This window comes from Theobroma umbraticum, unplaced genomic scaffold (assembly GCF_002168275.2).
Source record: "Theobroma umbraticum cultivar Fairchild unplaced genomic scaffold, ASM216827v3 scaffold_4.1, whole genome shotgun sequence".
Classification (NCBI taxonomy): Eukaryota; Viridiplantae; Streptophyta; class Magnoliopsida; order Malvales; family Malvaceae; genus Theobroma; species Theobroma umbraticum.
In genome coordinates, this window is record NW_018397258.1 from 6,941,817 (window position 1) to 6,957,856 (window position 16,040).

Consider the following 16,040-nt stretch of genomic DNA (forward strand, 5'->3'; position numbering starts at 1 on the left):
AACTTACTCTTTAGGCAAGGGGAACATGCACCAACCAATGAACCAAATGTTTGGGTACATCCATAGCATGCTAATTGGTAAAAAGGAAATTACAGCTTGCCATGTCGGAATAATTGAAACCACAAGGGGTGTAGGTGGAGTTTACTCTTTAAGAAAAGATATGAAATAGGTCATAATGTTTCTCAAGTGGTGTTGTACCAGGATGGCTTGACCAAGCCTTGAGGACCACTATGGTGGACCTTGCTAAAATCTTAAGAGATGGATGTCTAATCTGAAAAGTGATGTAGCAAAAAAATTTGTCATTTTGCATGCATTTTCAGCTTTATATGTTGGTTTAGCTGGGTAAATACATTTGCCACAAGGATTACAGGTTTATTACAGGTTGGCTTTTTAGCATTCTGAGTTTCACATTCTAGTACAGATTGGCCAATCTGCAGAAACAGAGTTGTCCTTTCTTGTGTTTTTTCTTTATTTTGGCAACATATTTTTGGGGTCAGGTCAGGAAGTTTTTTTATTTTAACAGTCAAATAGGATTATAACTTTTGGTTTTTGGATGCTTGTTTTATATCTGTGTGTGTATAACCTTAATGTGATAACTATTGCTGTCAATAAAACCCCACAAAGCTCAATCTCATGGCAGGAATAAGAAGATATATGGTTTCTAGTCATTAATCTAATCGTATGATCTACTGATTAATGAATGAAAAGAAACCAATATACCATGGTTTTCATAAAACATACAAGACTGATGCATCTTTTACTTGCTTTAAATATTCTTTATATAACTTGCTTCCAGAAGGTCCCAGTAGCAGAAAAGCATTGGTACAAAGATATCTTGAGAGGAAGAAAGACAGGTAACTTTCATGGCAAATGTGTCATACATTAGAACCAAATAGGCCTACAATCTGGTTTGCTTTGCTTCTTTGTTTCTCATACCCCTGTTAGGTGAAGGTTTAAGAACAAGAGAAAGTTGGCAACGTCTTCATCTCCTACATTAGACATCTACATAAATCAAGTGGGAGATCAGTTTGTGAATAAGCAGTTGAAGCCAAGTGAACCATATTCTTCTTCCCAAACACGACCACCTTACACACCCTTTCGGTGCAACTCCATTGTGAATGTCCCAAAGATTGCCAGTCTTGCTGCTCATCCTGATGCCAAAGGTGACAGTGACTCGTCTTGTGCACACTTTGTCTTGTCTTTATATGATAATGTGGTTTGAACCTAGGAATCCCGGACAAATTTAAGAAGCAAATGTTCCATGCTGTACGCCCATAACTGAATTTGAAAATTCCACCCCAGCCCAAATTTCATCATCATTCTGCAATTTTCATATGATATTACTTAGCAGAGATGTTAAGTGTTTACCTAGCATGATGTATATCTTGTTTAGATTCCAACAGCTGGAAGGGAAGCCCGGTTGTGGCTTCTCTTATCTGGACAATATTCCTGTGGCTTTATCATATGAAGTCTCAAACTAGTTACGCTAGTTTAGTCATAAAGTTCCCTGTCAGTTTCAACATATTTCAACTGCCTGTACTGATGATCAGCAAAAATGCATCATATTTATATGGTCAACTGGTGTCACTAGGTCAGCTAGTTATCTCCTTGCATTTCATCTTGTCTAGTTTTTCACTTTTTCTTATTATTATATGACATTATTATCCTAACATGGAAATAAAAATAAATGGGATGTGATTGCCTTATTGCAGATGTATATAAAATATGAGCTTGGATCAGCCATGACATGGTGGTTAAGGACGAAGCATGGAGTCCATATCAAGTATTCAGGTTAACCATGTTGACACGGATGGAATATGCTCAGTGTAGCCTTCATTGCAAGAGTTTGTAGCATAATATTAACCAGTTGTATTAGTTGCGGCCGTTCTTACTTAGATGAGGAACCTATTTCAGTGTTGCTGATCTTTTGTATGATTTCATTTAGTGATGTGCAGTAAAGCTAAATGATCATGTAGGCACCTAAAAGGAGAAGATTTTCTTCTGCTGTCCCATGGTCATTTTGAGCATCAAAGGCTTTTTCTAGCTGTAGCATCCTTGATATGAAACTGAAAACAAAAATGCTATTTGAACTTGTCGATTACATGATCGAGCAAAGTTTGATTACATGATCGAGCAAAGTTTAGGGTTCATCTCCAGCCAAGGCAACAATGATCCATCAACCTTAAGATAGAGCTGCTAATGGCCAAAGAGCTGGAAGGAATGGTTAGCACGATTGTCCATGCTCGATTCGATTCAAAAACAGTGATCCAAATGGAAGATGGGCTATGACTGAATTAATTCAAAGTTGAAACGTGAGTATTACTAGGTAGTAACTTGTAAAGTTTAATTGATTAGGTATGGTAAAGTATAATACAATTTATTATAAGAAATCGACGTAGAAAAATCGACTTGGACTGGTTGAGTTTATCATATTTAATATACATCTAAATGATAAAATTATATTTGTTTAAAAAGTTGGAGAACGAATGACATTGTCGATTCAATCTTACAGTCCCATCATTTAATATTTGTAAGAAAAAACTTGACCTTAAAATCGATTGAAATAATTTAAAAATGTTATTTATTCTAATTGAATAATTTGAAATCTAAAATGAGTCGACATATCAAAAGAACCAAATTTGAAATGACCCTACTCAAATATCACCCCACCAACCATTCTGACGTTTTACTATGATTTCTATGACAATATTACAAATGCTTGCTGGTAAATAATGGGTTCTGTTATTATTATTATTGTTTTTTTCTTATGATTTAGGGTGTTGTTAACATTTGATTGGAAAGGGGAAGGAAAACCCCAAAACCACCAGCCACCACACGGTCGAGCGATGAATAATTTCGCAGTGATGTCCCACCACCAGGCACCAGGCACCGGCACCGGCACGAGCCAGAGCCTACCTCAAAGCTTTACCATCACTGAATCCTGACTTTTATTATTATAAAATCTTATTCTTTTTGTCTTGTTGTGATTTAACCATGCTTTACTGCTCATAATAAAGTGGGTCCGCTATTGCTTCATGATGAACATGATTTACCTTTCAAACTAGTTGCATTTCATAAAGCTACCAAAGTCAGGCTTGCTTTTCTCTCTTCAAATTAGTTACGGGTCTAAGGAACCCAAGACGGGGTGCGCGTGCCAAGCCAAGGGAAAGAAGAAAGGGTTATTGTTGTCCCGTTGGAGCATAGGCTATCGGTAATGTGATCGCGGCCCAGCAGGTCAACTTCATGTTGTGGCTTGTCTTGTCATTGGATTTGGATATGATATGAGCAATGAGGCTATGTCTTTGTAGTCTATGGAATGTCCAGACGCACCAAAACAAATATCGGATCTATTTTATACCAAAACCCTGACAATTATCAAGGTTTTTTTGATAATTGATATATCATAAAATTTTTAAAATTAATATTTAATATACTAACAATGCATAGATTGTTAAATCATGATATCTTATTAATAAAAATTTTAAATCATAGTGTCTCATTATTTTGAATGAGGCATCACGATTTGATAAGTTAATTATGTTATACAATATCGATATATTAAATATTTTTTCAAACTTTTAAGGTTAAGCTCGGCAAAAAGAGGAGGGAAGCAAATAAAGAGATTCTTTCTTTTCTTTCCTTTGGTTAAAGGAAAATATTTAGTGATAGAATAATAAATGAATTTTTAATTTCTTTTTTCAAAATTTAATCATTTTCAATTAAAAAGAATATACTTTTTTACTTAAGTTAATCATTTAATTACAAAATTTACACATATTCCATTTTTCATCTTTCACACCAAAAATAAAAAAAAAATTCTTCCTAAATCATATAATCAATTAGAGATATTAATGAGTATCTTTATTATAATCAAGTACTTATATTACTTTACTCGATTAAATAAGATTAAAGTGTCTTATAATTGAATAAGAAAAATAACTACTCATCACCAGTTCAAATAAAGATTCAATAAAAAAATTCAAACTTTTATTTTTAAAATGACCACATCCGACCTATTTAATGATAACGACATACTCTCAATAAAATCAAGTTAATTAATATTAGGTCCTATCTTACATTATAAAGTGTTCTTTCATGGATGATTTTATTACTAATTAACAATAAATTTATCTGTTTTACTAGTACTTTTTTGTTAATATTATTCTTTGCTTTTAACATAATTTAATTGAAAACTTTCATATCGATTAAGACAATAATCCAAATTAACAAAATAATTTTTACAAAAAGCCATGACGAAGCGCGGGCATAAAGAAAGATGGAGGGACGAATGCGAAGTAGTTACAAGTTTTGACTCAAATTATGGTGCAAATTCAATTAGCATGGGCCGGAGGTGAGAGGGATTGTCACTTGATAGAGATAGCGTGTGGTTAATGGGATTATCACTGGATGTAGGCTGGCTGGGGCTTGGTAGTCATCCCGCGCCTGACCAAAATGAGTTGATTCCAGGCCAGGCCAGGCCAGGCTCCCCGCGGCATTTGTCAAATACAATTGGGTCATTTCACATGGTATTTTCCCCGAGATTTTAAAGGCGAAAACACGCCACTTGCTGCTGTTGTGTATTTTTGTAAACGAGGACGACGTGCAGTTCCTAGTTTTTCATAATATTCTATTTTCTAGGCTCAAATGAGGGAAAGTCTTGGATGTAATCCACTCACACGTCTTCTTCACACTTTCTTCTAGCACCATGTTGAGCACGTGGATCCAGTGGGGCCTCAAATCATGACTCTAATAAACAAAATCTAATCCCCCCCTTTGTCCGTTTCTCAATATTATCTTTTTTATTTTAAAATTCTCCCCAGTAAAAACACATAAAAAATAAAACTAAATATATTCATCTTTTTTGAACAAATAATGTTATTTTGTTCCAAAATTAGATAAACTAGGGTAGAATCTTTTAAAAAAATCTCTAAATTATTTAAAAATTTTTCAAGCAAGTTTTTATTATTTTATTTTTATTTTGAGTCAAGTTATTAATTTTTAATCATTCGTGAGATACAAACTCCCAACAAGTCATAAAACAACAAATTCATGATTTCTCTAGAAGAAGAGTCATAAGAAACAAAATCAACATCTACATGAAACTAATATTAGCCATACGATCCGCTACTACATTTCCTTCTCTATAGATATGAAAAATTTGTATTGACCATTCACCTTGCATTATTCGACGTATAGCTTCAATTAAGTTAGAATTAGCGCAAGATGGGGTGAGGATTAGAAATTCCTGAGAAACATTTTATATCAACTTGTAACCAAAACCTTACGGAAACCTTTTGTCGCCAACTAAACCCCTACATATACTCCCCAAAGCTCAACTCTGTAGGATGAGCAACTACTTAACTTGGTGACAAATCCACCTCTCCAATGTCCACAATGGTCTTTAATGATGCCACCAGCAGAAGCCAACCCCATATTGCCTATAAGCCCCATTTGTATTCAAGGTCACCCATTAAGTATTTAGGCTTTGCTTTTTTATCAATTTCTCCTTCTTAAATGGCTTTTGTGAAGTAGTCAGCTTAGTCGAGTTATAGATCATGCTCGACATACTTTTGATGAGATTTAGCTTACTGCCAATTGGAATTTGCCTACGTTTAAAAACAACTAAATTACGCCACTTCCAAATGTACCAGCAAACAACACCAAACTAAGTCTACCATGGCACCTCATAAACTCTGAGTCAGAACTTTTTCAAATTAAAGAGCAACCATTCTATTAAAGGGTACTCGAAGGACCTCCCCAAATCCTATTGAGGTAACATTCTCCTCCAATCTTCCTATGTTTGTGAGCAGTCAAGAAACATATGTAAGAGTGATTCCTCCCCTCCATTACATAAAGGATAGGATGATGAGAAAGACATGTGCCTCATCGCATGTTCAGCATTTGTTAGCACTTTTCTCATGCATGCACTAAACTAAGAACATACGAATTCTTTGTGGACGAGATCACTTCCAAGCTTTATCCCATTTACAACTTGGTTGACCATAATAACTTCACTTCTTATGTCACAGACTCGCAACATATTATATGTTGAAGTCACTGTAAACTTACTTGAAATTGAAGGGGCCCAATAATGCAGATCTGACTTGAAATGCAACATGGAAGGCATAACAATTGTGATTTTGTTCACCAACTCTTCTAGTAAAACTGTCGCAAGCTTTGCCACATTCTAACTCCCATCTGCTGACAAAAATTCCCTTACACAACACTTGTCATCCATAATATTGTGAGAGAGAGGCATTAAATCCATAAGAGTAGAAATTTCAAACCAAATATCCTTCCAAAACCAAACTAATAAACCATCACCTAGAGCCCATCAAATATTGTTCATGAAGAGAGGCCATACTTTACTAAACGAATGCTGCAAGGAAGAAGCACCATGTTGCAATATTGAGTTAGGTCTCCTATCCATATTGAAACCATATTTTCCTTGGAGAATTCTAGCCCATAATGCACAAGGTTGAGCAACCGTTTGCCATAGTAATTTCATCATGAAAGCCTCATTCATCAAATGAAGTTTTTTCACTCACAAACCCCTTTAATCTTTTGGTCTACAAACTACAATCCATTTTACTAAATGCAGTTTTCTATTATTATTATCTCCGCCCAAAGAAAATTTCCACAAGGTCACTTTTTTCTATTACTATGCTCAATTGGAATTGTAGTCGTCTGTATCACATAATAAGGAATGTTGGATAACACTAACTTCACCAAAGTAAGTCTCGTTAGCAAAAGATTGTGAAGCTGCTTTCCAACATTAAGTTAGCTGCAAACTTTATCTCCAAGTTCTTAAAGGTAGCCAACTCATTTCCTTCCTGTAAACAATGGGACTCTAAGGTATTTGACCATATTGTCAAAATACTGGAAACCAGAGCGAGCTTTGAGGTCCTTAATAACATTCAAGGAGACATTATTGAACAACAAAAGATAGATTTAAACATGCTAACCTGTTCGCCTAAGTAGGCACATTAATCGTCTAAAACTCCTTTGAAATCTCCATTTGTGAGACAGAAGCCTTCGAAATTAAATAAGATTATCAACAAAAAATAAGTGGGACAAAGAAGGGCATTGTCAACCCAGTTTGATTAGTTTCCATAAACCTTGTTCTACAGCCCTATTGATTGCATGTGACAATCATTCGATACATAGTACAAAGAGAATGGGGAGAGCGGGTCACCTCGCTTTACTCTTTAAAAAGAAAAAAACTAATGGTGGAGAGTTGTTCTAAAGGATTTGAGATTTGGTGCTTGCCTAATTTTGAACTAGAATATTAATAAGCATAGTTGGAATCCCTACATTTATAAGGGTGTCATAAGTAAACTCCCATTGAAGCTTATCATATGCCTTTTCTAAATTAATTTTCAACATTATCTAACCCAACTTGCCTTTCTTTCTTTAGAATGAGGGTAATGTTTCTTGGCTACAATAATATTATCAATAATTAACTCTCCTAATATGAAACTAGCTTACATATCAAAAATCAAAGTGGCATAATTGGCTTTAACCTATTAATTATTACCTTTATTAAGTTTTAAAAATTACAAATAATAAGCTAATAGGTCGATATTGAGATATGAGCTCTAAAGAAGGTACATAGGGAATTAAAACAATTAGGAACCGACATAGTTTATCCCCGATTCGTCCACCTTGGAAAACATCCTACACACTATCGTACTATACTTTGTCCCACTACACACCATTGATTCTGGAAAAATAAGGCATTCAATCCATTAATCCCTAGAGCTTAGCAGTTGCATCTCGAATAATGCATATTGAACCTTACTTTCACATACTGGTTTAATCAAGCAATCATAATCATCATGAGAAAGACTAGGAAATTGACTTTTAATTGGATATACTAGAAGTGTTCCACATCTTTAAATATAGATTTTTAAAAAAGTTAATTGCATGATTCGTAATTGTGTGCTAACCATTAAGCCAGTTACCATTCCCATCCTTGAGTTGAAGTATCTTGCCTTATTCCTTCTTCGAATCAATCTAAGATGGAAATATTTGTGTTTTATCCCTAAAATTGAGCCAATCCACTTTAGCTTTTTGCTTTGAAAATATTTATTCCTGTTGTTGCGCCAACTTGTAATCCTTTCCTCAGCTTTAGCTTCAACTTGCTTAGATAATTCGAATGCTTTTTCTATGCCCGCAAATCTTGCCAGAATTCTTTTTTTCTCTGAAATATAATTTTTGAAGACCTCCTTACTCCACCAAAGCCATTTAGTGAATTTAGTCAAAGTTGAATGAATGTCATGAGAAGAGTTGTTGAAGTTTATGATTCCAGCAGGTAAAAGTTCAAACAAGGGCATGAGTCAATAGTGCTGAGAAAGGAAGTAAAAGGGTGTTTATGCGGCATCATTTAACTTAATTTTGTTATTGAAACGCTGCTTATAGTGTCGTTTATATTAGTGTTGTATTAACAGCATAGTCATACTACTTAGCTGAGTGTCGTTTCATGTTTTCATTTTCTCTTCTTTTAGTTGTTTCTCTCCATATGCTAAGGACTGTTGCTGCACTAAAATCTTGTTGTTTTGGTTGTTAGTGCTCAGCTATTTTTATTCTATTTTTTGTGCTCATCACAGATACGAAATTTGTGAGAATATTTGTAATCAAGAGGCAAGAGTTAGTATAAATACAAGAAATGAAAAGATATCAGGTGCTTGTTGATAAAAATTATTTTTCTCATCTTGCTTTGCTTCTTAGTTCAGCTTACTGGAAATTCTTTTATCTGTGCATCATGAGTTTCATTTGATTTTTCTTACATGGTATCAGAGCGTCTGTCTTAAGGATTGTTGCTTTTGTCTGTTGACGATAATCAGAGTAAGGGATCATGGCTACCACTGAATTTTCAGCATCAACACACAATGTTCACAAGTAAAAAACAGAGTCTAGGCTGTGAAAATGAGATCTTAACTAAAAGCGTTTGATCTCTGGGATGTAGTGGAGAATGGTGAAGCTCCTGTGCAACGTCATGCAAATCCAACAATAGCTCAGATAAAGCAACACAGCGAGGAGGTCGCTAAAAGGTACAAAGCTTTAATCTGTCTTTAATCAGCTGTATCTGAGAGTATTTTTGCTAGGATTATTAATCTTGAAGATCCTAAATTAGTCTGGGATACACTTCAAGAAGAATTTCAAGGAAATGAGACTACTAAGATGCATCAGATTATGAATCTTACTAGAGAGTTTGAGACTTTGAAAATGAGAAATGATGAGGGAATACAAGCCTATTCTGATAGAGTTCTTAGGATTGTTAATGAGCTAAGGCTGTTAGGTGAAGTTGTTATTGAGAGAAAATCGTAGCCAAGTTTCTCATTAGCCTACTTGAAAAATTTGAATCAAAAATCACTTCCTAGAAGATTCTAAGATCTGACAAAGTTAACTGTGAATGAGCTCATCAACAACCTACTTGCTCTAGACAGAAGAGAGCAATGAGAGTTGAGTATAGTGAAAATGCTCTTGTGGCTAAGACTAAGGAACTAAAAAGTAAAAGGTGGAAGTTGAAGAATACTGATAAGAAAGGGAAAACCAAAATGGAGAAGGAATGCAGGAAAGTCCAACAGATAAACATTCACCTTGCTTTATTTGCAAAGAAAAATCATTATGAGAGGTACTGCTGTGGTATAGGCCCAATGTTAAATGTAGGGCATACCAATAGATGGGGCATGTAGAAAGAGTATGTAAAGCAAGGAAGTCTGAATCTTCAACTCAAGCAGCTGTAGCAGAACAAGAAGACAATGATAATGAGGTTCTGTTTATGGCAAAGATGAGGAAGACTCAGAAAAGTCAAATATATGGCTGCTGGATAGTGCTTGCTCCCACTATCTCACAAGTAACAAAGGTCTCTTCACTACACTGGATACTACTTTTCAGTCTAAAGTCAAGATAGGTGATGGAACTTCTTGAAGATTCTTAGAGTTAGGAAAAGTGGGGGTGAGACAGCTTCAGGGTATAAGTACATTAACAGTGTACATTTATGTTCCTAAGCCAACCAAAACTTATTAAGTGTTGGTCAGTTAGCTGAGGAGTATTAAGCATTGTTATTCAAAGAACAGATGTGCACAATCTTGGATCCATATGGAGAAGAATTATTTGCTGTTGAAATGAAAAATCACTGCTATCCACTGAATTTAGCTGACACAGCTCATTTAGCCTTGTATAATGAAGATGATTTGTCTGAAACTTTGCACAGGAGACTTGGACATGTCAATTATACTTCCTTGACAGTAATGGCATCCAAGGTACAGTTGAAGGGTTGCCCACCATCACTAAGCCAGACAAGCTATGTCAAACTTGTCAACTTGGTAAGCAAACTAGGAAAGCTTTTCCTAAAGTGAGCAAGTGGAAGCATCTGAAAAAACTTGAATTGGTTCACATTGATCTTAGTGGACCAATGAAGAATCCTTCTTTGAATGGCAGTAGATACTATATCATGTTCATATGACTCACAAAGTTCTGCTGGGTGTACTTCATCAAGCAGAAATCTGATGCCTTGGAGAAGTTCATTCAATTTAAAGCCCTGGTGGAAAACTTCTCAAGTTAACCATCAAGACTTTAAGAAGTGATAATAGTACTGAGTTTGCTGCTTCAGAGTTTGAGAGATATTTAGCAGATTGTGGAGTTCAACATCAACTAACAGTGACCTAAAGCCTTCAGCAAAATGGTAAAGCAGAGAGGAAGAATAGAACACTTGCAGAAATGGCAAGGTGTCTGCTATACCAAATGAGTATGCCAATGTGTTTCTGGGTAGAGGCAATCAATACTGCAAATTATATACTAAATAGAGCTTATTCAAGGGTTCTAGCACAACAAACAGCTTATGAGTTGTGGTTTGGTCATAAGCCTTCAGTGGCTCACTTCAAAACCTTTGGTTGTCTGTGTTATGCAAAAATTACAAGATGAAAAAAGGATAAAATTTGAGGCTAAGTCTTTAGTTGCTGTGTTCATTGGTTATAGTGAGGTAACTAAAGGATATAGGCTCTATGATTTGAAATCTAAAAAGGTTTTGATCAGTAGAGATGTTAATTTTGATGAAGGGTATTTTTAGAATTAAAAAATTGAGTCTGTTGATAGAGTTGAGAAAGTGACTACTGCTGTTAATCTTCAAGATGATGATGATGATGATGATGATTCTCTTCACATAGAGGATGAGAGACTAGCTGTTAGAGGAACTCGGTCTTTGCAAGAGATTTATAACAGATGTAATGTTGCTATAGCTGAACCTTCCAACTTTGCTGAGGCATCTAAGGAGGACCACTGGAGAGCAGCAATGGAGGCTAAAATTGGGATGATTAAAAAGAATAATACATGGATATTGGTTGACAGACCTTTAAATCAAAATGTGATTGGTGTTAAATGGATCTTCAGGACAAAGTTGAATCCTAATGGTTCTGTAAACAAACACAAGGCCAGACTGGTTGTGAAAGGGTTTGCACAAGTGTATGGAGTAGATTACATAGAGACTTTTGCCCCTGTTGCTAGACATGACACAATCAGACTACTTGCAGCTTTGTCAGCTAAAGAAAGGTGGAAAATCTTTCATTTAGACATCAAGTCAGCCTTTTTGAATGGTTTTCTAAAGGAGGATATCTATGTTCAGCAACCAGAGGGGTTTGAAGAGAAAGGTTCTAAAAGGAAAGTTTGCAAGTTAATTAAAGCTTTGTATGGTCTCAAACAGGCTCTCAGAGCATGGTATGAGAGAATGGATAATCATCTAAGAACACATGGCTTTGAAAGAAGCATAAATGAAGCTACTCTTTATGTCAAAAAGGGTGATAATTCTGTAAAGCTTATTGTTGCTGCTTATGTGGATGATCTGCTCATAATTGGTCCAGAAAGTGACTGCTTAACACTGTTCAAGGCTGAGATGTTGAAGGTATTTGAGATGACAGATCTGGGGCTTATGACTTATTTTCTTAGGATGGAGTTTGAGCAATCAATAAGACAGATTATTGTTCATCAGACCAAGTACGCTAATGATCTTCTAAAAAAGTTTCGAAATGGACTATTGTAAGGGTGTGAGAACACCTTTATCTACTAGAAGCAGATTCAGTATTGATGATGGTGCTAAAAAAGCAAATGAAACTCACTACAGAAGCATCATTGGCTCTTTGCTGTATTTATCTGCTACAAGACCAGATGTGATGTTTGCTACAAGCTTTCTATCCAGCTTCACGCAAGCTCCATCAGTCCATCATTTTATTACAGCCAAACGGATCTTGAGATATGTGAAAGGTACTATAAGTTATGGCTTAAGGTTTTAGCAGTCTGAAAGCTACGATTTATAAGGATTCACTGATAGTGATTGGGCTGGATCAGTTGATGATTCAAAAAGTACTGGAGGGTACTGTTTTTTCTTTGGAAGTGGTGTGTTTTCATGGAGTTCAAAGAAGCAGGAAGTAGTTGCTCAGTCATCAATTGAGGCAGAATACATAGCCACTACTGCAGCAGCTAATCAAGCCTTGTGGCTAAGAAAAGTTCTTGCTAACTTGAATACTGTCACACTGATAACCAAGTGGCAGACATTTTTACCAAGGGACTAAGTGCTGATCGATTTGAATTTCTTAGAGACAAGTTAGGTGTTTATCCTACTGAAATCAAGGAGGTTTGTTGAAGTTTATGATTCCAGCAGGTAAAAATTCAAATAAGGGCATGAGTTAACAGTGCTGAAGAAGGAAGTAAAAGGGTGTCTATGCGGCATTATTTAAACTTAATTTTTGTTATTTAAACGCTGCCTATAGTGTCGTTTATATTAGTGTTGTTATTAACAGCATAGTCATACGACTTAGCTGAGTGTCGTTTCATGTTTTCATTTTCTCGTCTTCTAGTTGTTTCTCTATATGCTAAGGACTGTTGTTGGTACTAAAATCTGTTGTTTTGGTTGTTAGTGCTCAGCTATTTTTATTCTATTTTTTGTGCTCATCACAGATCCAAAATTTGTGAGAATATTTGTAATCACGAGGCAAGAGTTAGTATAAATACAAGAAATGAAAAGATATCAGGTGCTTGTAGATAAAAATTATTTTTCTCATCTTACTCTGCTTCTTAGTTCAGCTTACTGGAAATTCTTTTATCTGTGCATCATGAGTTTCATTTAATTTTTCTACAAGAGTCCCAAGCTTTGCTTCACAAAATTTCCAAATTTAGAGTGAGAGATCAAAGGTGCTTGAAATTGATAATTGGGATTTGCACTAATTGTCTTGCAATCCTCAATAGAAATTAGTAGAGGTTTATGGTTAGATTTAACTTGGGGCAAGTGTTAAACAAAAGCCTCACAAAATTAAACCCTCTATGCACTATTACAAATTGTTTTGTCAATCCTTTTGAAGACCAAACCTCTTTTCCATGTGTACTTGGGGATTTTGAAGCCAAGATCGAGTAGCCCACATTCAATAACAAAACTCTGGAACAAACGACAAGGTTTACTACCATGCTGTGAGCCACCAACTTTCTCATGAGAAAAAAGAAAAGAGTTGAAATCTCCTATCATATGCCATGACAATTAACTGAAGCAGCAAATAATGATAGTTCAGCCTATAGAGCACAACGAACTCTATAATCTGGATGACCATAAATCATTGTCAAAAACCAGACATATCCATTCCAATGCTTAACTGCAAGACGAAGACACTAAAGATGATTATAGGCCACAGAAATGCCTCTTGAAAATCTAGATGCCTCCACCTTATGTGATCTCTTGAACTTCAATGAACTTATTGCATTGTTCGTCATAATTCCACTTATTCTTGGCTCCATTAGAACCAAAATAGAAAAGCTATACATTTGACAAAAATCATTCAATACAACTTTAAGGGCATAATCGCCAGCGCCCTGATAGTTCCAAACTAGCAACTTCAAATCCATAAAAATAATAGTAAAAAAAAAAGCTCACGATGCCTTGTTATTACTTTCAAACACCATGTTGGCCAAACTTGAGGCATTAGACATAGAAGCCTGAACCAACATTGAGTTTTCATTCTCCAAAATTTGATTGGGAAGAGAGATTGCTCTTTGATCTGGTTTTTTTCTTAAGAGATGTCTTTTGTAAAGCCACTAAAACTTTTTTGTTTGAGATTTGAGTGTCAACCCTTGACAAAGAAATACCTCCATTCCTTTTAACTGAGACAGGGTCCCTTACATGACAATAATCCTTGTCGTCCACATTTTCAATAGTGTATGTCTTATCTGCTAATGCCAACAGAGAGTGCTTTGTTGTATCTAGAGTAGTAGGTACGACTGCTAATTTATCAACCTGCATGTCATTCAACTAATTTTGAAATAATTGCACATTTATAGAAGCTTTAGCATTTATACCTGAGGTAACGTCAAAGTCACATGGAGATATTTCCTATGTTGGAGCATTTGGTAAAAAGGTTGCTCTTGCCCTTGAGTCATTATCCTTCCTTTGAGAAACCATCTTTTGGCCTTCGAGTCCATCGTATCACACGTCCCTACTATTACCTTCTTTCACAAAGAACTAGGCATCTCTGTCAGACTTCTCATGGTTTACTTCTAGGTCACCATGGGATGAACTTTCACACTGCATAGTATCCCCACCGTTGATCACACTACTATCCAAGACATTAAACTTTGAGCTTGAGCTTGTTGAACCGTTATTATTTATCATTTCCCGAGCTTTACCCCTAGTTTCCATCCCATATTGCTTTCTTCGAGTCACCAGCATCCACGGTCTATATGGTCTGTCTTCATCTTCCTCCTCTAACATCATATTATCAAATTACTTTTTAGAATTAGACTTTTCCACTTATTTTGGGTAGACTTTTTTAGTCTGTCCATACATCCCACATTAGAAACAAATTCATGTCAGCCCTTCATGCTCGATTCTTTGAATAGTATCATTAAAGATGAATCGAGGCAGCAAGGGTTTTGGTAAGTCCAATTGTACTATAACTTTTGCAAATTTACCGCTTTTACGTACAATGGTATTATAATCGATTTTAATCATTCTACCAATCAAAGAGATAACTTTTCTGAGGATTGCCTTATGATACATGTGCAAAGGCATATTGGGAAATCTCACCCATGCAGCCACTGTTGTAAGCTTTTAAGTTTCCTAAATGTATGAAGAGGTCCATGGATGAATAATTAACCCTATTACGAGCTAAGGGCCATCCAACAACATCCTCAGATAACCTTTCAACTTTTCAAATCTAATTAGATACTTGTTCTTATCAAGATCAATAATGGTATATCGACTAGCCGACTTTCATATAACAGGGATCTTTTCATTGAGAGTTTTGTATGACAGAGGACGACCAAGCATTCACACAATGAGCGACTATTCCCACTTCTTCGATGGTACCTTTTGAATACATTCATAAACCTTAATAGATGGGATACCTTTAACTGAACTCACTTGGATATCATCAGAGTTCGAAACATCCAAACCATTCAATAACTCTACATCATCGTCATCCAAAAAATTGTTTTCCTGCTGATCATTAGTTTTAGACCCAGGCCCTTCACCATCTGAACTTAATAAAACATCCTTAAAGGAAAGATTGCTATGCATTATCATTAGATCTTCATTAGGTGAAGATTGCCTAAATCTACCTTTTTTCATACAACGATCATCAAGAATGGTCAAGTTAAGGTCTTTTTGTAGCAAAGATGTTGACACAAGAGCCGCCATTCCCAAACCCTACACTTTTTAAGCATTGATTAATTGTTTTTAGTTAAATATCACTTGTTATTTTATATCACATAGTGTTAACATGATATATTAATATGTCATAGTAAATTCTAACATAACATATTGATGTGACATAACAACATAATTATACAATATTTTCACCATTTGTGTCAACGTCATGTTAACACCACATAAATATAAAATGACAAATAATATTTTGATTAATAACAATTAGTCAACCATTGGTTATGAAAATCTATTTGACTTAAAATAGAAGTATATAAATTTGTTTGAATGCAATAAAAGAATAATAACTTATTTAATTTTTTTTAATATTTAAATTTTTTTTAAGTATTCTATC

The 16,040-nt window shown here is 35.2% G+C and overlaps 1 protein-coding gene across 1 annotated transcript in view; it reads left to right on the top strand.

Annotated features, from left to right (window-relative positions):
• LOC110413998 (protein TIFY 4B-like) overlaps positions 1-2,101 on the top strand; it is a 5,239-nt gene extending 3,138 nt beyond the window's left edge. The window contains exons 5-7 of the mRNA XM_021425049.2: positions 797-854; positions 952-1,163; positions 1,713-2,101. Coding sequence (XP_021280724.1) covers positions 797-854; positions 952-1,163; positions 1,713-1,729 — 287 coding nt within the window. The 3' untranslated portion in view covers positions 1,730-2,101. The remainder of the gene's footprint in view (positions 1-796; positions 855-951; positions 1,164-1,712) is intronic.
• The last annotated feature ends 13,939 nt before the right edge of the window (positions 2,102-16,040 follow it).